This window comes from Planococcus citri, chromosome 1, assembly GCF_950023065.1.
Source record: "Planococcus citri chromosome 1, ihPlaCitr1.1, whole genome shotgun sequence".
Lineage (NCBI taxonomy): Eukaryota > Metazoa > Arthropoda > Insecta > Hemiptera > Pseudococcidae > Planococcus > Planococcus citri.
In genome coordinates this window covers 25424-51482 of record NC_088677.1, presented here as the reverse complement: position 1 = coordinate 51482, position 26059 = coordinate 25424, and the positions used below count along the sequence as shown (strand labels likewise).

At 40.1% G+C, this 26059-nt stretch overlaps 3 protein-coding genes across 3 annotated transcripts; all 3 read right to left on the bottom strand.

Moving 5' to 3' along the window:
• Positions 1-127: 127 nt before the first annotated feature.
• Positions 128-1887, bottom strand: LOC135843336 (uncharacterized). Its single transcript, XM_065361183.1, has 2 exons — positions 403-1887; positions 128-308 (listed from the first exon to the last, which is right to left on the bottom strand). The coding sequence occupies exons 1-2, from the start codon at positions 1847-1849 to the stop codon at positions 304-306; spliced, it is 1452 nt and encodes a 483-aa protein (XP_065217255.1). The 5' UTR covers positions 1850-1887; the 3' UTR covers positions 128-303.
• Positions 1888-11759: 9872 nt separating this feature from the next.
• LOC135843198 (uncharacterized) lies at positions 11760-22286 on the bottom strand. The gene is made up of 2 exons (XM_065360991.1): positions 19515-22286; positions 11760-12377 (listed from the first exon to the last, which is right to left on the bottom strand). The coding sequence occupies exons 1-2, from the start codon at positions 22284-22286 to the stop codon at positions 11760-11762; spliced, it is 3390 nt and encodes a 1129-aa protein (XP_065217063.1).
• A 633-nt stretch (positions 22287-22919) lies between these two features.
• LOC135843330 (uncharacterized) lies at positions 22920-24679 on the bottom strand. Its single transcript, XM_065361171.1, has 2 exons — positions 23195-24679; positions 22920-23100 (listed from the first exon to the last, which is right to left on the bottom strand). The coding sequence occupies exons 1-2, from the start codon at positions 24639-24641 to the stop codon at positions 23096-23098; spliced, it is 1452 nt and encodes a 483-aa protein (XP_065217243.1). The 5' UTR covers positions 24642-24679; the 3' UTR covers positions 22920-23095.
• Between the last annotated feature and the right edge of the window lie 1380 nt (positions 24680-26059).

The following is a 26059-nucleotide window of genomic DNA, read 5'->3' as shown; positions in this document are numbered from 1 at the left end:
GACTGCAAGAGTCTAATAACGCACGTACATGAATACCATTTATCTCAATAACAGCTGTGGCTAATAATTCATACACCTCCGTGTTTGATAAGGTACAAACCCATCCATCAATACGAGATAACGCAGATAACGTGTAAGAATATTTATTATTATCAACAGAGGAAAAAGTAATATTTGTATCTTTAACAAAATCAATCACACTTGGACTAGACTGCTCCGTAACGTTTATCTGTACATTAACCGCATCCACAGAAATATTTTCACCAACGTCCGCATCTCCGATACCATTATCAGCTCGATCTTTCAACCTATCAACAGATAAATCCGAAATAGAATTAGATACGTCCATTGGTGTAGAATTGACCTGGGGAGAGGTAGAAGGAAAGGGAAACGAAATCTTACCTTGATTCGTAGAATCGTCATCTTTTTTAACAAACGAGTTGTGTAATAATGGGTTATGCCCTTTCTTGCAGGTTTTGCAGTAAAATTTGCATTTCTTGTTGTGTCCCTTTTGAAATGGACGCAAACAACGGAAACAAAGCACCTTCTTCTTAACTAACTGCAGCCGATCTTCCGCGTTCATATCTAGGAAGGTTTTGCATGTATGATTTTCATGCTCCTCGGAACAAAAGCCACATTTTCGATTCATTTTCGCTTTTTTCTCCGGAACTACAAGCGATTTTTTAACACCAGAAGGGTGTGGTTGGTGGCCTCTTTTGGTTCCCTTTGTAGGTACCTGTTCATCGGCTCCCCTCTCCAACGCACCGCAACGCTCGTTCATGTAGTCCAAAAAAGCATTAAAGGAAGCATACTCCTTTTTCCGAGCCACCTCACGTTGCCAGTCCACTTTGGTGTCCTGATCAGCTTTTTTAAGGAACAAGTAGGAGAATATGAGCGATAATCCATCAATTTCAGGATGCTCCTTCAACGTGAGGTCAATGGCTGTATGGTTAGCGCGGAAGTTCGTTATTAGGCTTCTTAATGAGCCAGTAGGATCGTCCTCGGAAACTGGCTTCACATTATCAAGCGCCTTTAAATATTTAGTGATACTCTTCACTGGCTCTCCGTACGTAATATTTAAGAGGTCCCAAACTTCTTTATATGAACCTTCATCAATGGGAAATGCCTTTATGAGTATTTGCGCCTCGCCAGTAAGCTTTGAACGTAGAAGCCTGTGCTTGTCCAGTGTAGAAATATCGTTTTTATTATGCACTGTTGACAGGTACATCCGAGACCAATCTAACCACTCATCAGCAGTTCCATCAAAATTATTCAAGTCAAATTTAGGGAATTTAAGATGCAAATAACTAGAGCCTGAATTGGATTTTTCCACATCTGACCGGTTTGAACTTCCTTCAGGCTTGAGTAACCTCAATAAATGAAACTGGAATTTCCGATATGAGGATAGAAAAACTAAACGATTATCATTAGCTTCATCTAAAGCTGTGGTGTTATCAGGATCTAGGTACGAGCGTAGCTTCTGATGTACGTGAGTATATTTAACCTTGATGGCCTTGATTGATTCCAACTGTGCTTTTATAACAGCTTCGGCCTCATTAACATCAAAGGTGTCCGCTACCTCGCCCTCTGATAATAAATCCTCATATAAATAATCTAACTCACTTAGGCATCTTGCTATCTTTTTCGATACCTTGTCCAAAGGAATTGAGTGAACACTTTCTTCAGTAATATCACTCGGAGATCGGACCTTTGAATGCACTTTATTCGGCGATTGATCCCTTGGTGATTGGAAGGAAGGAGATGTCACTTCATCACGAGGAGATTTCAACAAATCATCTTCATCCAAACTTGCTTTATTTAAATCACCACTATTTAAATCGCTATCCATAATTAATTAAACTTTTATTAAAGGACTGTATTTCACAAGTTAATCACACTACAAACGTAAATAGACTGATAAGTGCACAACCTGTGTGCAAAATAAGTTTGATGAGAACAGGAACGCCCTCTAATAAACTTTCAAACACCTAACACCATTGCAGTGTGACCAATTTATCCAAATTAATAACCTTATGCAAGTATGAATTAATTTTATTTAATACTTGCGTTGTGCCAGTATATCCGGCTCGAATAGGACCATGAAATAAATTAATCGCTATAATTAATAGCAATAATTATAAACAATAGATAGTTGATTAAATATATTGAATATGTATAGCAATAAATGCTGAATGCCCAAATGTGCGAGAAGAAAATAGTTAATTGAGATGTTACCCCAATGAAAGTTCTAATCGCACTGAACCCAAATTCGAAATTGATTCAGGAGGTTAACGACGTTTGTAGAGGGGGAAAATCCCACCTGCTTCTCCCTCTACCAACCCCTTAACCAAGCAGGTAGTAAATGTCGTAAATCCCTTAACCTGCAGGTGTTGGAAAGATCGGGAGAACAATGGAGTGAAATAAGGGTTATTTTATGACCCTGATAAGATCAATACGTGACTAAATAATGGGTTCGGCAGGTAACAAATAAACTGATGAACAATGATCAGCAGGGGGTCCGAAATAAAAACACCTGCTTGATCCCACTTGCTCTAGAATTCCGAACACGGGACAACTCACACAAGGGATCCACGGCCCCGGGAGAAGGTGCCGAGAATTTGCATTTATTATTATTTGTTTATTCAATTCTGCCCCGTGGTAGAGGCACCCAGCAGCGGGCCAAACTCGGTGGCTACCGACGAACGGTGTCTTGCCTCCAGACAGCAGGTTTGCAGCGGAGTGTGGTTCTACCTGGAACAGTTAAGCAGCAGATCACATATCGTTAAGTACATATCACATAAAGCATAAGGCATAAGCATATATAAAAACAACAAGAGACTTCGTACATGGTAAAGCTTCCCTAGGGCACCGGACTGTGCCTTGGACAGTGACTACTCCCACCGCACAGATGACCCCTGTCGCAGATCAGCATGCCGGAACAGGAACGCTGGAAAAGCATCGCGAAACCCGAGAGTGGACCCAAATGCCCACTAACTGCCACGAAGACTTGACCAACGTGACCCCGAACAGCCAAGGGCTCCATCACTGTGGGTCACTGACCAGACCAATAACAAGAGAAATGAAAGGGAAGTCCTGCCAACCGGAGTAAATGGACCGTCACGTTGTACCGGGAGGGGTTGCGCCCGCAGCTCCCACCTAAAGGGAAGATGTGTTCCCTCAGAGTGGCTGCACTGACTAAGTAGTGCACTCTGTCGGATTAGTTCGAGCTGAGCCACTCCGCCATTAGAGACGTTACAAAACGTTAAGTATTTTTTCACTGGTGTTCCGGTTCGGATGCATTTCAGAGCTTCCACTTGCAATCGATATCGCAAGTGTCTTTTTATAATGATTAGTGTGTCTTTTTTGTATTTAATCTATTCGGTTTTATATCAGAGATGTGTACAAATAAAGCTGAACACTTCATTTGCAGTCTATGATCTTTTATGCGGTGTTTCGTCACCTTTGCTGTTCGATGTACTTTCGTAAGGTCATCAGTCAAGTTTGGGTTCCCTGGGCTTAACTATATGCTGAATAGCACAAGACTATCCCTCTGAATACCAAGGGTAGTCCCAGCTATCACATATTTGGCGCCCAACGTGGTAAAAACTGTACCCAGGGCTTTTCAGTGCACTTTTTGTGTCACAAAATAGGGCAAAGTCACGTGTGACGCGACCTCTAGCCTACTTTCTATCTGCCATCGCGAGAGGCAAACTGTACCTAGTACAGACGGAATCGTGTATTCCAACCTGAGTTTTTACTCATCAGAGTCTTACAAACCCCAGAATTCCAGTCAAAATTTGGTCAACTTGGCGACTTCGGCGATTCATCATCTATAGTCAACGTGGGATCATCTTTAATAAACGTGGAATCATCTTTAATCATCGTGGGATCATCTCTAATCATCTTTAGCGGCATCTTTAGTCTTCGTGGGATTATTTTTGGAACACCCTGTCAACCTGGCGACAGAAGTATTCAAGTGAGAAATCACCCAGCTTGGATAAGGTCAACCTGGCGACCTGACAATCTTTTTAGTGGTAGCTCAGATACCCTAAAAAGTGATAATATTGTGACATCTCGGACAGCTCACCATTTGCAGCAAAAAATTCCGATCAAAAAGTGCCAATTTTGAGCTTTTGTGCACACTTGTGCAAGTTTGAGTTTGGAAAAAACGAGCATAGTTAGACTTGTCATAAGTGGATTTTCGAGGTCAAAAGTTCAGAGCAACATACGAAACCAACGAGTGTGTTACCAGATAAGCAGTTTTATGTGTCAAAGTGGTGAACGAGACAATCACAGGTATGTGAATTTTAATATCGAAAAAAATTCGCGAAAAAGTGGCCGAAAATTCGTGCATGTAATTTAGACCTTCTAAACAATTTTACTATCGAAAAAATTCGTGAAAACGTGCCGAAAAGTCGCGTAAATAGAGCTTTCATACCAAGTTTGACAAGCTTTGGTTTGGAAAATCCGAGCACAGTTGAACAAGCTCGTGTCAAAGCTCAAGGTCAAGCGTGAAAGTTTGTAAAAGCTTGCACTATGTACCTGAAATAGAGAAGTTACAAACTCCAATATGGCTGTGAATCTTCCTGAATTTTATCAGAAGAATTTCTCGAATTTTTACCTCAAGGAATGAGACAATGATCTGGACATTTTAATCACAGGTACGTGAATTTTAATTTTGAAAAAAATCGCGAAAGAGTGGCTGAAAAATCGCGTATGTAATTAGAACTTCTGAACAATTTTTATTCTCGAAAAAATCGCGAAAATGTGCCGAAAAATTGCGTAAAAATAGAGCTTTCTTACCAAGTTCGACAAGCTTTGGTTTGGAAAATTTGAGCAGAGATTAATAAGTTTGACAAAGCTCTTCAAGCTCAAACAGAGAAGTTTAAAATTCAGGTTCGATAAAAGGTCAAAACATGCGCGATAAAATCAGAGAACACGTAACTTTGAAGCTCGTAAATATCAGAGATGGCCAGCTGTCTGTGAAATTAACTTGATGTTCCCAGCTGTGTGTGAGCATAGCAACGAGTGGCCAGCTGTCAGTGGGAATAGCGCCAATCTTCCCAGCTGTGTGTGAGCATAGCAACAAGTGGCCAGCTGTCAGTGGGAATAGCGCGAATCTTCCCAGCTGTGTGGGAGCATAGCAACGAGTGGTCAGCTGTCAGTGGGAATAGCGCAAATCTTCCCAGCTGTGTGTGAGCATAGCAACGAGTAGCCAGCTGTCCGTGACAATAGTGTGATGTTTAATTAGAAGCTAACTCACGAGGCACTTACTACAACAGAGACGAAATAAAAAGGATTCCTGTTCCAATGTTTTTCGAATTTTATTTGGAGACGTCAGCTTGCTGATAACAGAGATGAATAAAATCATGTTGCTGGGGCAAAACAACAGCCCAAGAAGATTTTTGAAATGGTTTTTTGAGTCAAAATAAAACCAAACAGAGATAAAAAAATCAACTGATGCTGTTAAGACCACAGGGGCAACAGAGATAAATAAAATCATCGTCAATCATGTTGCAGGGGCAAAACAACAGCCCAAGAAGATTTTTGAAATGGTTTTTTGAGTCGAAATAAAACCAAACAGAGAAGATGAAAAATAGCGTTAATCACGTGAATGGGGCAACAGGCAACCTGAAATGATCGTAAATCAGGTTACAGTGGCACAACAGCAGCCCTGTGAAAAAGAAAACCCATTTTGCCTGGATAGTGGGGCAGTTTTGAATCTATTTTGGAAAATGGAAACGAGTGTGTTCCATCACACACCTACTAGTGCTGCAAGAAGCGAATGCCAGTTAAAACAAGGCTACAGATAAATTTCAACGTGATTGTGTTTGCATGCATTTATCTGCGTTGGTGAAAAGAATAGAGCCAACCTAGCTGCACGTTATCTGCTCCGAAGTACCTGATAACACATCCTACTAAATGTGAAAATGAAGAATTGGCTATTTATAAGCAGAGTAAAACATGCCGAATCAACCAACATTACGTGAAATTCAGTTTAGTGGGGCAGAACAACACAGGAAAGAGCAGAGATTTTTTTAAAAAAGATTGGTAATTGCCGTAATCTAGGTTGGAATAGTGAATTTATATCTCATTTTATTTATTTATTTTTTTTTTTTTAATTCTTTATTTATGACTTATTGTTTTTTTTAGACATTTATGAATTATCTTGATATGTTGTAATTTTATTCAGATGACCATGTTTCTTAAATTGTTATTGAAAGTGGAGTTTGACATGAGTGAAATGTGGTGAGAGAGATTGAGTGAGAAATATCTTGTAAAAGCAGAGTTTTTTTTCAAAAATGTGTTAGACTGCTGTAATTTCTCACATAATTACGTTTATTGTTATGTTGTTGAATTTTTGTATGGGTCATTCCATGCCAAATCGGCGGATTTTTGCACGAGGGGTCTTCGATTTTTTTCAAAATCAGATGATTTGTAGAGGTCATCAAACGATGACGAATGACGCAAACCGGACATTTTTTCGATTTTTTTTGACGGAGCTGTGGCGCTTCAAAGTTCTCCAAAATGGCCGAAAATGGAAAATTTCAGTTGCAAATTGCTCCGGTTGTACGTGGTATAGAATTTTGAACTTTTTTTCAAATTGTAGTACTTTGAGAGGGTAATCGACGAGTGATGTCAAAATCAGTGTTGCCACTTTCAAAAACCTAAAAAAATCGATTTTAAAACTTATAATTTAAATATAACCACGATCTCGGCGAGTAAAAATTCTGAAAAAATTCTCAGTTTTAGTCCTTTTTATGTAGAATAACATATCAAAAAATTAGACTGGCATCTTTTTTCATTTTCGAGAAAAAAAAATTACAAGTTTTACAATTGCTGCAAAAGTACCATCCGAAACCTAAAAAATGAAAATTTTTGCATTTTTGAAATATTTTACCAATGTGTAGACGATAATATGAAAAAAATCCCCCTCCCCCCATTTGTCAACGAATTGGCATTTTTCGTGCTATAAATTTTTATTTCAAGAGTGAAATTAATGCATTTTTCGTCAATTTGTCGACAAATTGGGGGGAGGGGGATTTTTTTCACATTATCGTCTACACATTGGTAAAATATTTCAAAAATGCAAAAATTTTCATTTTTTAGGTTTCGGATGGTACTTTTGCAGCAATTGTAAAACTTGTAATTTTTTTTTCTCGAAAATGAAAAAAGATGCCAGTCTAATTTTTTGATATGTTATTCTACATAAAAAGGACTAAAACTGAGAATTTTTTCAGAATTTTTACTCGCCGAGATCGTGGTTATATTTAAATTATAAGTTTTAAAATCGATTTTTTTAGGTTTTTGAAAGTGGCAACACTGATTTTGACATCACTCGTCGATTACCCTCTCAAAGTACTACAATTTGAAAAAAAGTTCAAAATTCTATACCACGTACAACCGGAGCAATTTGTAACTGAAATTTTCCATTTTCGGCCATTTTGGAGAACTTTGAAGCGCCACAGCTCCGTCAAAAAAAATCGAAAAAATGTCCGGTTTGCGTCATTCGTCATCGTTTGATGACCTCTACAAATGATCTGATTTTGAAAAAAATCGAAGACCCCTCGTGCAAAAATCCGCCGATTTGGCATGGAATGACCCGTATGCTATTTTCGTTAAATATTTATGTTTGTGAATTTATGTAGCACCTAGTGACTAAGATGTGAATTTATTAATTTATTTTTTCGAAATTGTTCGCATCTAAGATAATTTTAAGTTGCTAGTGCAGTGAAAATAGCAGAGATGTTTAAAATTCAGCATGATGGAGGCTGATGGATGGATTCCGAAGGACCTAGCTATTCAACATCGAGAAGCTGCGGGTTCATGGAAGCGGGGCAAGGGGCCCTCCCCCTCCCATCAGTCGTCAGAGAGCCGTTTAAGCTTCAATGATCCAGCATCTCCTGCTCCTGTCTGCGCTGTTCATGGAAGCGAGGCAATGTACTAGGAGGGGTTGCGCCCGCAGCTTCCACCTAAAGGGAAGATGTGTTCCCTCGGAGTGGCTGCACTGACTAAGTAGTGCACTCTGTCGGATTAGTTCGAGCTGAGCCACTCCGCCATTAGAGACGTTACAAAACGTTAAGTATTTTTTCACTGGTGTTCCGGTTCGGATGCATTTCAGAGCTTCCACTTGCAATCGATATCGCAAGTGTCTTTTTATAATGATTAGTGTGTCTTTTTTGTATTTAATCTATTCGGTTTTATATCAGAGATGTGTACAAATAAAGCTGAACACTTCATTTGCGGTCTATGATCTTTTATGCGGTGTTTCGTCACCTTTGCTGTTCGATGTACTTTCGTAAGGTCATCAGTCAAGTTTGGGTTCCCTGGGCTTAACTATATGCTGAATAGCACAAGACTATCCCTCTGAATACCAAGGGTAGTCCCAGCTATCACAACGTGCCTAGCCAAGGACCACCAACCAAGAGTGACTCCACTACAGAGATCTCTTGCCCAGTCTCCCCCTCAGGATAAAAAGAATGCTTGTTCTTTCGCGCAACGATCCAAGGCACCAGCCTGCAAGACAACTGGATGATACATCACACTGAGGGAAAAGGGAAGGAACTCAAGAGAAACCACAGGCGACACACGTGGCCTGAAGTGAAGAAAGGATTCTGGCAAACCCTACAAGGGGGGTTTACCCATCATTACCAGCAATGCGGCGGCGGCGAGCTTCGTACTCCATGTTGAATCTTTTTAGCCATTCGATCAGCTCCTTGGCAAAAGTGTCGAACTCTTTGCTGATGGCTATCTTCCTATTTGTACGGTCGATGAAATCGTACTTAGAAGTGATGAACAAGGATTCAGGACAATCGTACACAATGTGTTCATTTTTCTGTTCTAGATACCCACACGGGCATTCTCGACTGAATGTGCGATTAATGGTGTGTAGATAATACCTAAACTCGCCATGCCCTGTCAGGATTTGGGAGGACCAATAGTTGCATGCAACGTCTGGTGCTTGTAGCCTATCCGAGATATTAGGAAACATTGTCTTCATAAATGCGTCGTATTTGTCCCAGTCCTTCTGCCACAGCCTAATCGTATGCTTTCTCAGCCTATCCTTAACCTCCCTATATGTAAGCCTCACCCTTGGTGACATGACATATGTAAACTTCTTTGGCTCTACCTTATATAACTCTGGATAGTTGAATGGATACTTCCTAGTCTGGATACCTTTCTTAGCGAAATATGTTACACCATTTTCAATGACTTCCAAGTATAGAGGAGGAATACCTGTGACAACCAAGACTTTTTCAGTAGCAGCAGTGCGATAGGCCCTAGCTATCCTGAGGGCAAAACCCCTTTGAGCCGAAAGTAATTTCTTTTGGGTACCTTTCTGAGCAATTTTTTTCAGACAAACAGAAGCACAATAACTGAAGAAGGCCACAACCAGTCCCCTATACATTATGCGCCTCAGTGTATTTGAATACCCGTAGACGTTTCTCATAATAACCTCAAGAGAATTAGACACTGCTTTTGCTTTTGACACCATGTTGTCGATATGGGGCTCCCAACTCAAATCATTGTCTATAATTACACCTAAATATTTAATCTGCTTGGAGACTACCAAGTACGTCCCTCGGTGTATAAAGAAGTGGTCAGCACTTGGGTCTGCTTTTTTGTAGAAAACCATAATCTGTGTCTTGGCAGCATTCAGCTTAACAAAGCCCTCTTCAAGCATTGTCGCTATCTCTTCCATTACCTCGTTCACTCTGCTATCCAACTGTACCTGGGAGTTCGCACCCACAATATAGACTGTATCATCAGCAAATGCTTGTATATAGAGATACTCCCTTGCTATAGTAAGTATCCGGTTGTAAAAAAGTAACCAAATAGTTGGCCCCGAGATAGAACCCTGAGGACATCCTAACATTACCATTAGCTCCTCCAAAACTCCCTCTAAGCCGGCTTTGACTACCCTATCTTGACAATAACTATGGAACAGATCGATAATTACCAGGGGAAAACCAAGCTCTCCAAGAACCTTCATTATCATTGGCCACCAGACAGTGTCAAAAGCTGCCTGGACATCTAATGAAACAATCGCAACAAAGGCAAACTTGTTTCTCATCACTGCCAAGTTATGTAAAAGAGCATGGATTGCATCCTCGCATGATTTGCCCTTGCGAAAGCCAAATTGGAACTCACTTATCAAGCCTTTTTGTTCGATTGTCTCCCAGTATTGGTAGTTGATCACCTTCTCAAACACTTTCCCCAGAATAGGAAGCAAGGTTATGGGTCTGTACCCATCAGCCTTATTCCTTGGCTTACCAGGCTTTGGAATGAACACCACTTTACCCACTTTCCACGCCTTTGGAAAGTACCGACGAGAAATACAACAATCAAACAATCTCATAAGAAGTAACGAGTGATTATAGAAGAGCAACCTGACAGTAGTTGTAGTAATTCCATCTACACCCGCCACTTTTTTTCTTTTCAACTTACGAATTATACCATTTAACGATTCATAGGTTACATACTCGTTGTACTCCACTGGTGTCCTTATGTGGTTCACAAATTCTTCATAGAGCCTGTTCTGATCTTCCGTAATTCGACCTGGTTCCCTAGGAAACTTAGATTCAAGGAGATGTTTGTATTTTAAACTACCAGAGTACGTGTTTCCTAAGCTATCAACTAACTCGGGGATCTCAGAAGAAGAACGCCTTGCGCGGGCCCAGTTATACACTGGTCCCCACGGGCGGGTCGGACTACAAAAGATCCTCCAAGAGTTTTCCCTAGCCTTGTCAAGAGTATAGCGGTAATGCTTATTCAAACATTTATATAGAACCAAAATGACTTGCTTGTAAGCCCTGTTACGTTTTCGACGGAGTATGCTGCGCAGATTGCCCACAGCTGTCCTCATTTTTTCCAACTTATCGTTCCACCAAGGATGTAAGGGTTTGGGACGTTGAGTTGTACATGCTTCCTGTAACTGGATGAGACGGGTTGTCAATCGATCAACATACAAGTCAATCTCATTGTCAGAACAGGTAGTTTTGAGAAGCGGGAAATTTTCATCCCCAATGGCCTGATCTAATTTTTCATAGTTGATTTTTCGATAATGTTTGCTGGCTGCAGAAGAATTAATTTTCCAAGAGACTGTAAAGAAGATGTTGAGGTGATCAGAAGCAGACTCCTGCTCCAACACCTCCCAAGAGCCAACACACTGCAACAGTGTTGGTGACACCAAAGACAAGTCAGGCGAAGACTCCTGCACTGTCACACCCCCATCCACCATTCTTACCCTGGAGAAGGTTGGCGATCCATCGTTAAGGATTATCAATTTGTTGGCAGAAAACATTGCATCTAATTCAGTTGTCCTTTTGTCTGCTGGATATTTGCTAATTATCCTCGAGTTGAAGTCGCCTACCAGTATAACTTTGTTGCACTTATTACACAAGGTATTTAAAACAACAATGTATGGCATAAAATCGAAATCCGCCGGAGGGGCAATATATACATTGATAAGAGCAATACCTGATATATCCAAGCAGATCACATCATTGTTAGCAAAACGCTGTTCAAATCCTATCTGAATATCAACCAAGACTGCGGCCCTACCACTGACAACCTGCACCCAACCTCTAACACCACTGAGTGGGATTCTGCCATCTACGATGTACGGCTCTTGAACACATATGACGTTGGCATGTACGAGCTCAGCCGTCTTAAACATAGTGTCATTACCTTTGACAGAGTGATTCGTGTTGATTTGCAAGACACGCAGAGCATCAGTACCAATAACCTGAGACTGACTACCCATAATTGATGTTAGACTGCACATTTATAATATGTTTCCTAAATAACGGACAGCAAGCAGCATGAGTATCGTGATCGATCGGCAAAAGACCTAAAGCATAGTTCTTGGTTGTTCTATTGTATTCTGAACAGTTCCAACAAATACCTGGCCTTGGCGCGAGCTTTGGAAACTTACAGAACTTGGCACGATGACCGATCCTTAGACAGTTGGTACACTTCTGAAGTGGAATGTTGTCTGCTACTCTGCAATTCTTCCAGCTCAACAACAGATACCCCGCAGAAGTAAGCTGCTGCCACGCCGAAGGTTCCAGCTCAACAAACACCATCTTCTCATTAGCATTGACCTTTTTATAGTTAGCTTCAGAAATACGAATCGCCCTAGTACCAGTCTCCTGATGAATAGCCTCTGCTACCATTTCCGCTGTAACGTCCAGTGTGACTCCATGGATAACGATTTGCGGTTTGATCTTATCTCTGATGCTTGCAACCAAGCTCTCACCATTCAAATTCTCCACCAGTTTCTGGGCCTCACTCTGAGATGACACTTGAATCTCAACAGCGCCCCCTCTCAACACTCGGACATTTTTCGCACCAGTAGACGCACAGTCTGGAAACTGTGACCGAATATCTGCAATTACATTTACCGCTGACCCATCGCTCTTCGGTTTTACAGTTACCTTAGTACTTGGAGGGGGGAGTGGAGGGAAAGCACCAAACGCTGCAGCTCCTGCGTAGGACGTGGGTTGGATGGACCCGTAGGAAGTATCAGCATAAGGATTAGACCGTGGTCCTTGGGCATTGTAGTAACCAGAAGGCTGAGATCTTTGGACAGTACTCTGTGGGGGGGCTTGCTGTGTAGCATTTTGTGTAATTTGAGTCCTAGGCTTGCCTTTTGGATCAATAATACCAGCCTTGACCAATGTAGAAGTTACAATTTTCTCTATGCTAGCAGTATCAACTCCCTTGCAACAGGAAGTTGCCTCCTTATGAGGAAGAACATACGACTGTTGAATAAAGTAAGCATTTTACCGTTTGAGTTGGGTACCTATCTCCGAAAAACAGAAATTCATTACTAAGTATCTACTTTGTTACACTTACTATTACAGGTTACCAAATTGAAAAATGCAGTTAAAAATCTGAGTGAAAAATGTGCTAAGAAATCAACTAAAGCACTCGAGAATCAAATATCCAAATTTCCAGACTCGCAGCAACACACCGTACTCGTCGTCATCGTCGTTTCCTTATAAGCGGTAGGCCTATTGGCCTGTCTGCTGTGGTGTGGAACCTGTTGAGGATGAGCCTGAGGTATCAGTGAGTTTCCTCCTTGGTCTCCCTCGGCTTCTTTTCCCCGTTGGTGTATATTGGAGGACCTGTTTTAGTGATCTTGTTTCCTCCATCCTTTTGACATGATTTCTCCAATCTTTCCTATACTTTTTTATCTTTTTCATGACTGGCATCACTCCGAGATCTGCTGTTATTTTCTCAGATGGGACTGTCTCTGAGAGTCACCCCTGCCGTTCTCCTCATGAACTTCATCTCAGCTGCCGTTATTCTTCTTTTATCAGATTTCTTCAGTGCCCAAACCTCGCTTCCATAAGTCATCATTGGTATTGCTAGGGTATTGTACACCTTCAATCTTGTTTCTTTTCGCACCTTACTGCTTCTCAGGGTCCTATTTATCAGTCCTGTGACTCTCAGGAACTTTGCAATTTTCCCACCAACATCTACTTCTCCCTGGTATGATATCATGTTTCCCAGGTATTTGAAATTATTGACCTGTTCAATGATTTTTCCGTTTATTACAATCTTGCTTCTTACTGGTTCCTTTCCTTTGAAGGCCATTGTTTTTGTTTTCTCTGATGATGTTCTCATATCATACTTTTCTGAAGTCTTTGTTAGTTCCATCCGTTTCTTGTTGTTTGTGTATTTTGAGTAAGGTTAATTTTCGTCTGACTTAGTTACCAGCCATGCCAGATATATCACGGTGATAGGGCTGCTATCTAGGCCTCCGTGCTTGCCTGGTCCTCTTTTAGTCGCCTTTTACGACAGGCAGAGGGTACCATAAGGATATTCTTAACCCGTCCCTACACGGGGAAACACGCCGTACTCATGATCCTGAAAGCTGCAAAAATAAAAAACACCAAGGGTTTAAGATATACGACCATGTGGATATATGAGTGCATTTTGCTTCGTATAAAAAGTCGTAAGGCCTACAACCACCTGCGGAATCATAAGATTTTAGTTTTGCCATCAATCGTCACTATTTCCAAGTACCTGAAAAAAGTGTGACCAGTTTATGGATTTTTAAATGAGATTTTTGAAACTTAAAAAAGAAATCACTCAAAATGAGTGAAAGTGATAGAAGAGGTACGTACCTACAATAAAACAACATACTTCCTGGCAGAAAAATGAAAATAGTATAATATTACAGAAACACTAATATTGACGTATTTTTATTGACAGTTTGTATCGACCTTTTCGAGGTAAATGGTATCATGCATTGGCAGTTTTTTAAGCAATGGTGCCACAAAAGGAGATATTCTCCATAAACTCGTAATTGAGGCAATTTCATTGCTTGAAAACTGCACACTGAAGGTCGATGCCATAATCTGCAATGGTGCCACCTGGAATAGGCGTATGTGGACCTTGTTTCACGTCAACGAACGAAAAACATTCGTTCAACATATTACCTACTGATCCTGAACGTAATTTATATTTTATGAGTGATTTCTCAGATCTTATAAAAAATGTTAGGAATTGCATAACTGACCCAAAAATGGGTGGAATTCTGTGGGTAAGAACTGCTTTGCTCCACAACTTTACACCTATCTATGTGCTTGACAATGTACATGATGCATGTTCATTTTCCATGTTCAGACTCCTGATGGCGATTTTAATAATTTCATGTAGAGAAATTTGCATATTATTAGCGGATTAATTTTCCAATTTCTTGAAACAAAAGAACTATAATTTGCGCATCGTAAGGTTTCTTTATACATAATGAAAGCGAGTATACCCGATTTCAACATGCAAATTGAATGCACCCCAGGATGTTGCTCTCTTTGATGATGGTTCAGGCAACTCTTAGATGAAAGTGTTTTATAACATTGCACACAAACTTTTGGATGTAGGCCATTTTGGTGCCAGTAGGGTCTTGTAATGGTAGAAAATGATCACATTTATGTCACCTATACTGGGAGAAAACTAACTGATTTCTCCCACTTATAGTGACAGAAAGCTGTTAGAAACCAGTCGTCTATACTGGGAGAAAACATTTTATACCATCTTATACTGGGAGAAAAATATCATTTTTCTTGCGTCTATACTGGGAGAAAAAATCGACCTACATCGTGTGTAATTATATCGATTTCCTACCACCTAAATGGGAGAAATATTACGACACAATCCATCAACTAATAAGTGGGAGAAAAATACATGGTATTTTTCCCATTTGATCGACGTCGAATTTTTCCATCACTGAAATCATGCGACTTTAATGACCACTCATCTATAGATCGACCCTACCTGCCACCCCGTATACCTACCTAATCGATTTTACCTATTTATTATCGAATATGACGCAACTTCCGGAAATATTACTTCCGAGATGATGCAATCGACTAGATATTACGTCATATTCTCGACTTCCTATTCGCTCCTTAATACTTCCGGGGGTAACGCTTAGCCAATCATAATTCATGGCGCGCGCACAACTTACCCTCTCTTTTTCCTAAAATTCACAATTTTATAAGAAGCGATCCGAGCAACAACTCACTCACGTATTCTTCTTTCGTTTCTTCTACTGTACTGTTCGTTCGGTTAAGTGCAAGTTCTGGTTCGGTTCCTGTGTTAAGTATGAGATCGATGTTCATTTATGGGCTTGGGACTTGCTCCCAACCCAGTGGCCGTTCTTTCTAAGTTCGTTTCGATGCCGTATTTTTCCAAGTGTCGCCTTTTCGACTTAGAAATATTTCACTTCTGGACTAGTAATGTTTCCAGTCTAGGTCAACTTGGCGACCCTTCATCTTATAATCATCTCATATGGACCAGCGAAATAACCCCCAGAACTGAAGAGAGTCTGTAATTGAATAATTACGTATTTCACGTCCCCTAGGGGACAGTTGGAGATTGCTCATCGACCTCGGATCGCCTTCTGTAAGTTTATCGTGGAGATCGATTTATTATTTCTGTTTCGTATCCTAATTGTTCCTTATTATTTCCTTATTGACCTAAGCATCCTCGTGTTATTGACCTAAGTTTATTGACCTAAGCAACCCGTGAATCCTTTATTGACCTAAGCAACCCGTGTATCCAACAGTCCTAGGTTTATTCTGATAAGTACCCTCGTGTTATTGACCTAAGTATCCTAAAATCTATTTTTTCCTCGAAATAATAAGTCAAATAACCTTCAATTTTCATCCCTTAAATGGCGACTGATTATTGGTATTGCGATGCGTTTCAATCCAATATAAACGTGTTTCGAAGTTATTTGTGTGTTCTCGATTTATTTCGCTCTATAATAGTTCCAGTGTATAAGTCGAGTTAATATAATGGTCCCGTGCATATAGACCATTGAATCGTCAAAGTATTTCCATCTAATAATATGTCGACTAATAAATATCCATGTCGAGAATACTCATTTTCGACATCAAATCGACACATCGATCAAAGAATCGATTTAATTTTCATCTTATAGCCGTTCCAGAAAACTAATCCACGCCTCACCTTATATTCCAGCGGGGATTTACGCCCAAATCGTATCATGGATTCATCTTATACGACCTCACGTTAAATTTAAACTGTTATGACTCGTCATAACTGAATTATGTTCCAGGAGGGAACCCCCAAATTCGTCCGCGATCTATCACGACCCTGAAGATTCACTGAGCTAACAACCAGATCGCGAGAGATATCATCTTATAATTAATCACATCCATAACTGATCAACCCAGTGCTTGAAAAGATATCCAGACAACAAAGAAAATATGGATTAGTCTATTCTACGTTTCCAAATTTTCACAGATCCAAATTTCGAAAACCATAAATCTATGATTTTTGGTAATTTCCGAAATTATTCGTAATTACGATAGGTTTATGGATGTGGGCCACCTGGTGGCAGCATGGTGTACTGGATGTAGGCCGCATTAGAGATTGTTGGGGTTGGTTGATGTAAACCACCATTTTTGGCCATAAGGGTCCACTGGATTTGGGCCGCTTTTGAGGATACTGTGGTTTGTGGATGTAGTTCACTTTGGAGCTTGTAGGGTCTACTGGGTGTAAAATTATGTAGTTTGTAGTGGGAGAAAATTACAGCAATTTCTTCCACTTTGGTGGGAGAAAATAATTTTCTTCTGTCACTTAAGCTGGGAGAAGCCTAATTTTATATTTTTCTATCACCTATATACTGGGAGAAATTTATTTCGTCGTATTTCTGTCTACCTACGTGGGAGAAAATGATTCCATCTCAATATGGAATGGATTTTCTCCGATCTTTTTAGGCGAATGAATATTTTTCTGTCCCCTGAGCGACGAACATTCGACTATTTTAATGACCATTTATGACGTCAGTGACCAAATACGACATTTTTCCCAACCTATTTAGTGGTGGTGGCGCCTACGACCAATCGCGATCGCGAGATTATCGAATATCGACGATTATACACGATTATAGCTTCGTATTCCCGGTGGTGGTGCCAAGTTTACCTTCACTTCCGATATATTAACCAATAACAAGCAAGTTTTTCACGATTTTCGCCGAATATACGCGAATATGACGTAATACAAGCGCCGGTCGCCTACGTTAGCGCTGCTAGACGCGATATACGCTTGCGCCACTTACCCCACCCAGCTACTGCACGATTTTCGACTACTGAAGGTTATAAATACGCCGATCCGAGACGAAATCATTGATATTCGTTCTATTAGCGCCATAGCTAGGAATGATATCCGCTAACCGGCACACAAGCGCCATAGCTTCGGTTAGCTATCAATGAGTCGTTCTTCAAGAATCTGTAATGTCAAGTTACAGGTTGTTAGTTGGTAAGTACTACAACTTCCGATGTCGTCATCATCATCTACTTGGATTAATCTGCAGCTTAATCCAAAAGATGAATTAAATCCAGTACAGTTCGTGTTCAAGTTAAGTAGGCAATTCGGTCATACGAAACCTACGATACTAAATGGATTAGACATCCACGACTCTGGCATTTTCATCGTCATAGATGATTTTATGTCCTTAGCACTGTTTCCATTGAGGATAAGTTATCGATTCTCGTCTGTCTTTTTTTTTTCTTTTTTTTTTTTTTTTGGTAACCCTATCATACTGCACTTTGAAACTGCTCATTTCTCCTAAACACCAACCTCACCTACCGCTCAGACTACCTCGCGCTCACTCTGCCCAACATGGCCGAAAGTCCCAAGCCCAAAAACCTGAAACCCACAACTCACGCGGGATGAAATAAATTAATCGCTATAATTAATAGCAATAATTATAAACAATAGATAGTTGATTAAATATATTGAATATGTATAGCAATAAATGCTGAATGCCCAAATGTGCGAGAAGAAAATAGTTAATTGAGATGTTACCCCAATGAAAGTTCTAATCGCACTGAACCCAAATTCGAAATTGATTTAGGAGGTTAACGATGTTTGTAGAGGGGGAAAATCCCACCTGCTTCTCCCTCTACCAACCCCTTAACCAAGCAGGTAGTAAATGTCGTAAATCCCTTAACCTGCAGGTGTTGGAAAGATCGGGAGAACAATGGAGTGAAATAAGGGTTATTTTATGACCCTGATAAGATCAATACGTGACTAAATAATGGGTTCGACAGGTAACAAATAAACTGATGAACAATGATCAGCAGGGGGTCCGAAATAAAAACACCTGCTTGATCCCACTTGCTCTAGAATTCCGAACATGCTCCCCCTCGGAGAGGATGTAGAACATCATCTCTACATTACATATATAACAGGATTTCAAATTGAGCAAAAATGCTAAAGAACAAGAACTAATTATATTATAAACTATTTACAATGACGTGTTTAGGGTGGTTGCAATCCTGGAAGACTTCAATGGCTCGCGTCGAAGCCAAGTTTAATAAACTCACCTGTGAATAAAGATTGAAAAATTTTGAGCTCTTCAGGCACCGAGCCAGTGCAGTCCGAACAAATTTTGGTACCAATTTAGAAAGGATGCAACCGGGTGAGCTCCAGTGTAGCAGGAATATTTTTTAGTCATTTACCACATCCGAATGTGAGGGAAGGAGGGTTACTTTTCCGATTGTTCTTGTAATTAACTTGTTCCCCTCGGTGTTTACCGAAACGACCCGTGTCAACCCATCAGGGCCTCGGTGAAGCTCCGCAATCCGACCAAGTGACCACCGAGTAGGGGGTAGCGAATCGTCATTGATTGCTACGAGGTCGCCAACTTTGACCTCGTTTTTCTTAAACCGCCATTTATTTCTTTCTTGGAGGGTTTGCAAATATTCGGTATGCCAACGTTTCCAGAATTGTTGAGTAAGTTGTTTTGTCTGTTCCCAATATTTTAAACGATTTACAGGTACGTTGGAAAGGTCAGGGTTGGGAAGAGCTGTTATTGGTCCGCCAATCAAAAAATGACCAGGTGTAAGAGCATTTAAATCACTGGGATCAGTTGATTCAGGACATAATGGACGTGAATTTAGACACGCTTCAATTTGTATTAATGTCGTTTCATATTGCTCATACGTAAGCTCGCGATCGCCTATTACCTTACTTAAATGGGATTTGACTGATTTTACTCCTGCTTCCCATAAACCGCCGAAGTGTGGGGCATACGGCGGAATAAATTTCCAATTTACACCGGAAGAAGTCCAAAAGGAGGATAAGGCACTCCACATATCAATTAAGCCTTTGCCTAATTCGGAAAGTATTCGTTTTGCGCCTACGAATGTGGACCCATTGTCTGAATTCATTTCAGCAGGTAGGCCACGTCTGCTGATAAATCTGTTGAATGCAGCTATAAAAGCTTCACTCGTAAGATCAGAAACCAATTCTATATGAATAGCCTTAGTTGAAAAACATACAAACACTGCTATATAAGCCTTTGTTGTCGTATGTGGCCTTTTTTTGACCAACAAATTTATAGGACCCGCATAGTCAACGCCAGTAACTGTGAAAGGTCGTTGAGGAGTAACTCTTGCCTTTGGTAACGCAGCCATTAGCTGAGTACGAATATGAGCTTTATCAAGAGTGCAAATTCGACAATTTGTAATACAGTTACGAACTGTACTGTTTATGTGTATAATCCAGTACTTACGCCTCAATGTGGCTTTCAGAGCTGTAGGACCACCATGTAATGTCCTTGCATGCTCTCTTTTGACAATAAGTCGAGTTAAATGGTGGGAGGAGGAGGGTAACAAAATAGGATGGCATTGGTCGAAAGAAAGCGACGAATTCTGAAGCCTTCCCCCCACGCGGATAATACCCATTGCATCCATGAAATGAGAAAGTTTTGATATGATACTTCTCACAGGAATAGCTTTATTATGCTGGAAACATAAAATCTCATCAGAAAAAGCTTCTTTTTGTACCAATTTAATGAGTAATAATAACGAATGATTGTATTCAAAAAGTTGCAAAGGGCCATATAATCGAGGACCATACCAATGAGCATTCCAAAAGAACCTACATTGATACCCTGTTACCTTTACAATCTCATTTAACGATACATATTCGTCCATCCATGAATTATTCTGTATTAACACAAGGGCCTTTTTTGATTTTGTGGAAGGTCGTTTTAACTCTAGCGTAACTGACTGAGTGAACTTGAATTTACTACCGGGATCCATAGGTTTGGTAGAAGATAGGAAGGGGGGACCATTCCACCAAAGGGAAAGATCTTTCATTTCTTGAGGTTTTACACCTCTCGATAATGGATCTGCAGGATTTTCCTTAGTATTTATGTAATCCCATGTGTATTCCTTAGTTAATAATTGAATTCGCCTAACTCTGTTAGAGACAAAAATTTCCCACTTACTAGAAGGAGAACGAATCCAATAAAGAGTAATGGTATTATCCGTCCATAAACGTATTGCCGAGAATGTAAATTTATCACTAAACATCTCAAGAACATTTTTCATCAAACTGGATAATAACTCAGCAGCACACAATTCTAGCCTTGAGATATCAAATTTTTTCAAAGGTGCTACTCTAGATTTTGAAAGTAATACTCTTACCACCGAATGATTTTCATAAACAGCTCTCAAATAAACCACTGCTCCATAGGCATCCTTTGAGGCATCCGCAAAACCGTGTAATTCTAAAAATTGATACCTTTCAGACATTGAAAATAGGTGCCTTGGAATCGTTATTTTGTTTAATTCATGGAGAGTAGAAATGAGTTTTATCCATTGTTTTTTGATTTCCTCAGGAAGAGGAGAATCCCAAGATAGTTTATCTCTCCATAAAGATTGCATGATTATTTTACATGATACTGTAACTGGACCTAAAAATCCAAGTGGATCATAAATTGAAGAGATAATGGAAAGAACCTTCTTTTTGGTAAATTTAGCTTGAATATCTATTTGGCCTACCCAAACTTTATACACATCTTCACGAGGTATCCAAATAAGGCCTAACGTTTTTACAGAAATTTCTTTATCTAGTTGAATGGGAAGATTTGACATTTCGTCAGACGACATGACGTCACTAATAATTTCATTCGCATTTGCGCACCATTTACTCAAACCTAGACAAGCCAATTTTAACAGAGCAATTAATTGATTCCGTTTTTCGATCGCTTCTGCAACCGTATCTGCACCTGTGTAAATGTCATCAACGTAAGTATCTTCCTCTAAAATTTTACTTGCAAGAGGGAATTGATCGCGATGTTTTCTTGCCAATTCAATTAAACACCTTGTAGCTTCAAAAGGTGAAGAAGGAAACCCAAATACAACTACTGTGTACTCTAGGATCATAATCGGATCATTTTGAGACTCTCGCCAAAGAATTCTTTGAAGTGGAATGTCATCAGAATGCCTTAAAAATTGTAAATACATTTTACGAATATCAGATGTAAAAACATAACGTTGGAAATGTGATCTGAATAAAATGCTCATTAAAGGAGCTTGCACTGTAGGGCCTTTCATCAAACAATCGCTCAAAGATAGACCAGAGGAAGACTTCATGGTAGGGTCCAAAACTACTCTTAATTTGGTAGTACTAGACGATTCTTTAATTACTGCATGGTGAGGAATATAATAACTAATTTCACCAGGCTTTTCCACCGCTCGCCTCAATTGACCTTGACTAATCATGTCGTTGATAGACTTAATATAATCTTCACGAAATTGTTTATTCCTAGAAAACCTCAATTCCAAACCATGTAAACGCTGCAAAGCTTGGGTTTTCGAATGGCCTAATGATTCGCGATCTATTTTTAATGGTAACCGTAACACAAATCGTCCATCTGAATTTCGCGTAGTCATAGATACAAAATGAGCTTCGCAGTCTCTGTCTTCTTCTGATAACGTTTTATTCATTGACTCATCCATCAACCAAAGTTGTTCAATTGTTCGAGATAAACGATCTAACGAGTCAATGTTAACCAGACAGGACTTGCTTACAGCGTTGCAAGTGATAACATTAAAATTACCTGTCACAATCCACCCAAATTTGGTGTTTTGATATCTAGGACAGAGATGAGAAGACTTGAAATGTTCAGGTAACAAAATATTCCAAAATACCCCTGTACCTAGTAATAAATCAACTGGTTGAGGTTGATTGAAAAGAGGGTCAGCTAATTTAATGTTATTGGGCAATTTCCAATGGTCAATAGAAAAATATTTACAGGGTACCTCGGAGACAATTTCGTCCAAAATAATGCAATTAATTTTACATCTGAATTTCGAGTGTAATGATTGAATAAAAATTTCAACTGTACCAAGTGAAGTGGTGGTAGAATTTCCTACCCCTCCAACCAAATTACGATTTCTTTCTCGTTTCAAATTTAACCTATTTGCCATTTCAGCAGTAATGATATTGAACTGACTGCAAGAGTCTAATAACGCACGTACATGAATACCATTTATCTCAATAACAGCTGTGGCTAATAATTCATACACCTCCGTGTTTGATAAGGTACAAACCCATCCATCAATACGAGATAACGCAGATAACGTGTAAGAATATTTATTATTATCAACAGAGGAAAAAGTAATATTTGTATCTTTAACAAAATCAATCACACTTGGACTAGACTGCTCCGTAACGTTTATCTGTACATTAACCGCATCCACAGAAATATTTTCACCAACGTCCGCATCTCCGATACCATTATCAGCTCGATCTTTCAACCTATCAACAGATAAATCCGAAATAGAATTAGATACGTCCATTGGTGTAGAATTGACCTGGGGAGAGGTAGAAGGAAAGGGAAACGAAATCTTACCTTGATTCGTAGAATCGTCATCTTTTTTAACAAACGAGTTGTGTAATAATGGGTTATGCCCTTTCTTGCAGGTTTTGCAGTAAAATTTGCATTTCTTGTTGTGTCCCTTTTGAAATGGACGCAAACAACGGAAACAAAGCACCTTCTTCTTAACTAACTGCAGCCGATCTTCCGCGTTCATATCTAGGAAGGTTTTGCATGTATGATTTTCATGCTCCTCGGAACAAAAGCCACATTTTCGATTCATTTTCGCTTTTTTCTCCGGAACTACAAGCGATTTTTTAACACCAGAAGGGTGTGGTTGGTGGCCTCTTTTGGTTCCCTTTGTAGGTACCTGTTCATCGGCTCCCCTCTCCAACGCACCGCAACGCTCGTTCATGTAGTCCAAAAAAGCATTAAAGGAAGCATACTCCTTTTTCCGAGCCACCTCACGTTGCCAGTCCACTTTGGTGTCCTGATCAGCTTTTTTAAGGAACAAGTAGGAGAATATGAGCGATAATCCATCAATTTCAGGATGCTCCTTCAACGTGAGGTCAATGGCTGTATGGTTAGCGCGGAAGTTCGTTATTAGGCTTCTTAATGAGCCAGTAGGATCGTCCTCGGAAACTGGCTTCACATTATCAAGCGCCTTTAAATATTTAGTGATACTCTTCACTGGCTCTCCGTACGTAATATTTAAGAGGTCCCAAACTTCTTTATATGAACCTTCATCAATGGGAAATGCCTTTATGAGTATTTGCGCCTCGCCAGTAAGCTTTGAACGTAGAAGCCTGTGCTTGTCCAGTGTAGAAATATCGTTTTTATTATGCACTGTTGACAGGTACATCCGAGACCAATCTAACCACTCATCAGCAGTTCCATCAAAATTATTCAAGTCAAATTTAGGGAATTTAAGATGCAAATAACTAGAGCCTGAATTGGATTTTTCCACATCTGACCGGTTTGAACTTCCTTCAGGCTTGAGTAACCTCAATAAATGAAACTGGAATTTCCGATATGAGGATAGAAAAACTAAACGATTATCATTAGCTTCATCTAAAGCTGTGGTGTTATCAGGATCTAGGTACGAGCGTAGCTTCTGATGTACGTGAGTATATTTAACCTTGATGGCCTTGATTGATTCCAACTGTGCTTTTATAACAGCTTCGGCCTCATTAACATCAAAGGTGTCCGCTACCTCGCCCTCTGATAATAAATCCTCATATAAATAATCTAACTCACTTAGGCATCTTGCTATCTTTTTCGATACCTTGTCCAAAGGAATTGAGTGAACACTTTCTTCAGTAATATCACTCGGAGATCGGACCTTTGAATGCACTTTATTCGGCGATTGATCCCTTGGTGATTGGAAGGAAGGAGATGTCACTTCATCACGAGGAGATTTCAACAAATCATCTTCATCCAAACTTGCTTTATTTAAATCACCACTATTTAAATCGCTATCCATAATTAATTAAACTTTTATTAAAGGACTGTATTTCACAAGTTAATCACACTACAAACGTAAATAGACTGATAAGTGCACAACCTGTGTGCAAAATAAGTTTGATGAGAACAGGAACGCCCTCTAATAAACTTTCAAACACCTAACACCATTGCAGTGTGACCAATTTATCCAAATTAATAACCTTATGCAAGTATGAATTAATTTTATTTAATACTTGCGTTGTGCCAGTATATCCGGCTCGAATAGGACCATGAAATAAATTAATCGCTATAATTAATAGCAATAATTATAAACAATAGATAGTTGATTAAATATATTGAATATGTATAGCAATAAATGCTGAATGCCCAAATGTGCGAGAAGAAAATAGTTAATTGAGATGTTACCCCAATGAAAGTTCTAATCGCACTGAACCCAAATTCGAAATTGATTCAGGAGGTTAACGACGTTTGTAGAGGGGGAAAATCCCACCTGCTTCTCCCTCTACCAACCCCTTAACCAAGCAGGTAGTAAATGTCGTAAATCCCTTAACCTGCAGGTGTTGGAAAGATCGGGAGAACAATGGAGTGAAATAAGGGTTATTTTATGACCCTGATAAGATCAATACGTGACTAAATAATGGGTTCGGCAGGTAACAAATAAACTGATGAACAATGATCAGCAGGGGGTCCGAAATAAAAACACCTGCTTGATCCCACTTGCTCTAGAATTCCGAACACGGGACAACTCACACAAGGGATCCACGGCCCCGGGAGAAGGTGCCGAGAATTTGCATTTATTATTATTTGTTTATTCAATTCTGCCCCGTGGTAGAGGCACCCAGCAGCGGGCCAAACTCGGTGGCTACCGACGAACGGTGTCTTGCCTCCAGACAGCAGGTTTGCAGCGGAGTGTGGTTCTACCTGGAACAGTTAAGCAGCAGATCACATATCGTTAAGTACATATCACATAAAGCATAAGGCATAAGCATATATAAAAACAACAAGAGACTTCGTACATGGTAAAGCTTCCCTAGGGCACCGGACTGTGCCTTGGACAGTGACTACTCCCACCGCACAGATGACCCCTGTCGCAGATCAGCATGCCGGAACAGGAACGCTGGAAAAGCATCGCGAAACCCGAGAGTGGACCCAAATGCCCACTAACTGCCACGAAGACTTGACCAACGTGACCCCGAACAGCCAAGGGCTCCATCACCGTGGGTCACTGACCAGACCAATAACAAGAGAAATGAAAGGGAAGTCCTGCCAACCGGAGTAAATGGACCGTCACGTTGTACCGGGAGGGGTTGCGCCCGCAGCTCCCACCTAAAGGGAAGATGTGTTCCCTCAGAGTGGCTGCACTGACTAAGTAGTGCACTCTGTCGGATTAGTTCGAGCTGAGCCACTCCGCCATTAGAGACGTTACAAAACGTTAAG

Bases quoted from the DNA above. Each gene is read 5' to 3' on its own strand.
- LOC135843336 (XM_065361183.1), bottom strand. From the start codon at position 1,849: ATGGATAGCGATTTAAATAGTGGTGATTTAAATAAAGCAAGTTTGGAT.
- LOC135843198 (XM_065360991.1), bottom strand. From the start codon at position 22,286: ATGAATAAAACGTTATCAGAAGAAGACAGAGACTGCGAAGCTCATTTT. The intron at 12,378-19,514 runs GTAATAGGCGAT...ATTCGGTCACAG, and splicing joins TCAAATCCCATTTAAGTAAG to TTTCCAGACTGTGCGTCTAC.
- LOC135843330 (XM_065361171.1), bottom strand. From the start codon at position 24,641: ATGGATAGCGATTTAAATAGTGGTGATTTAAATAAAGCAAGTTTGGAT.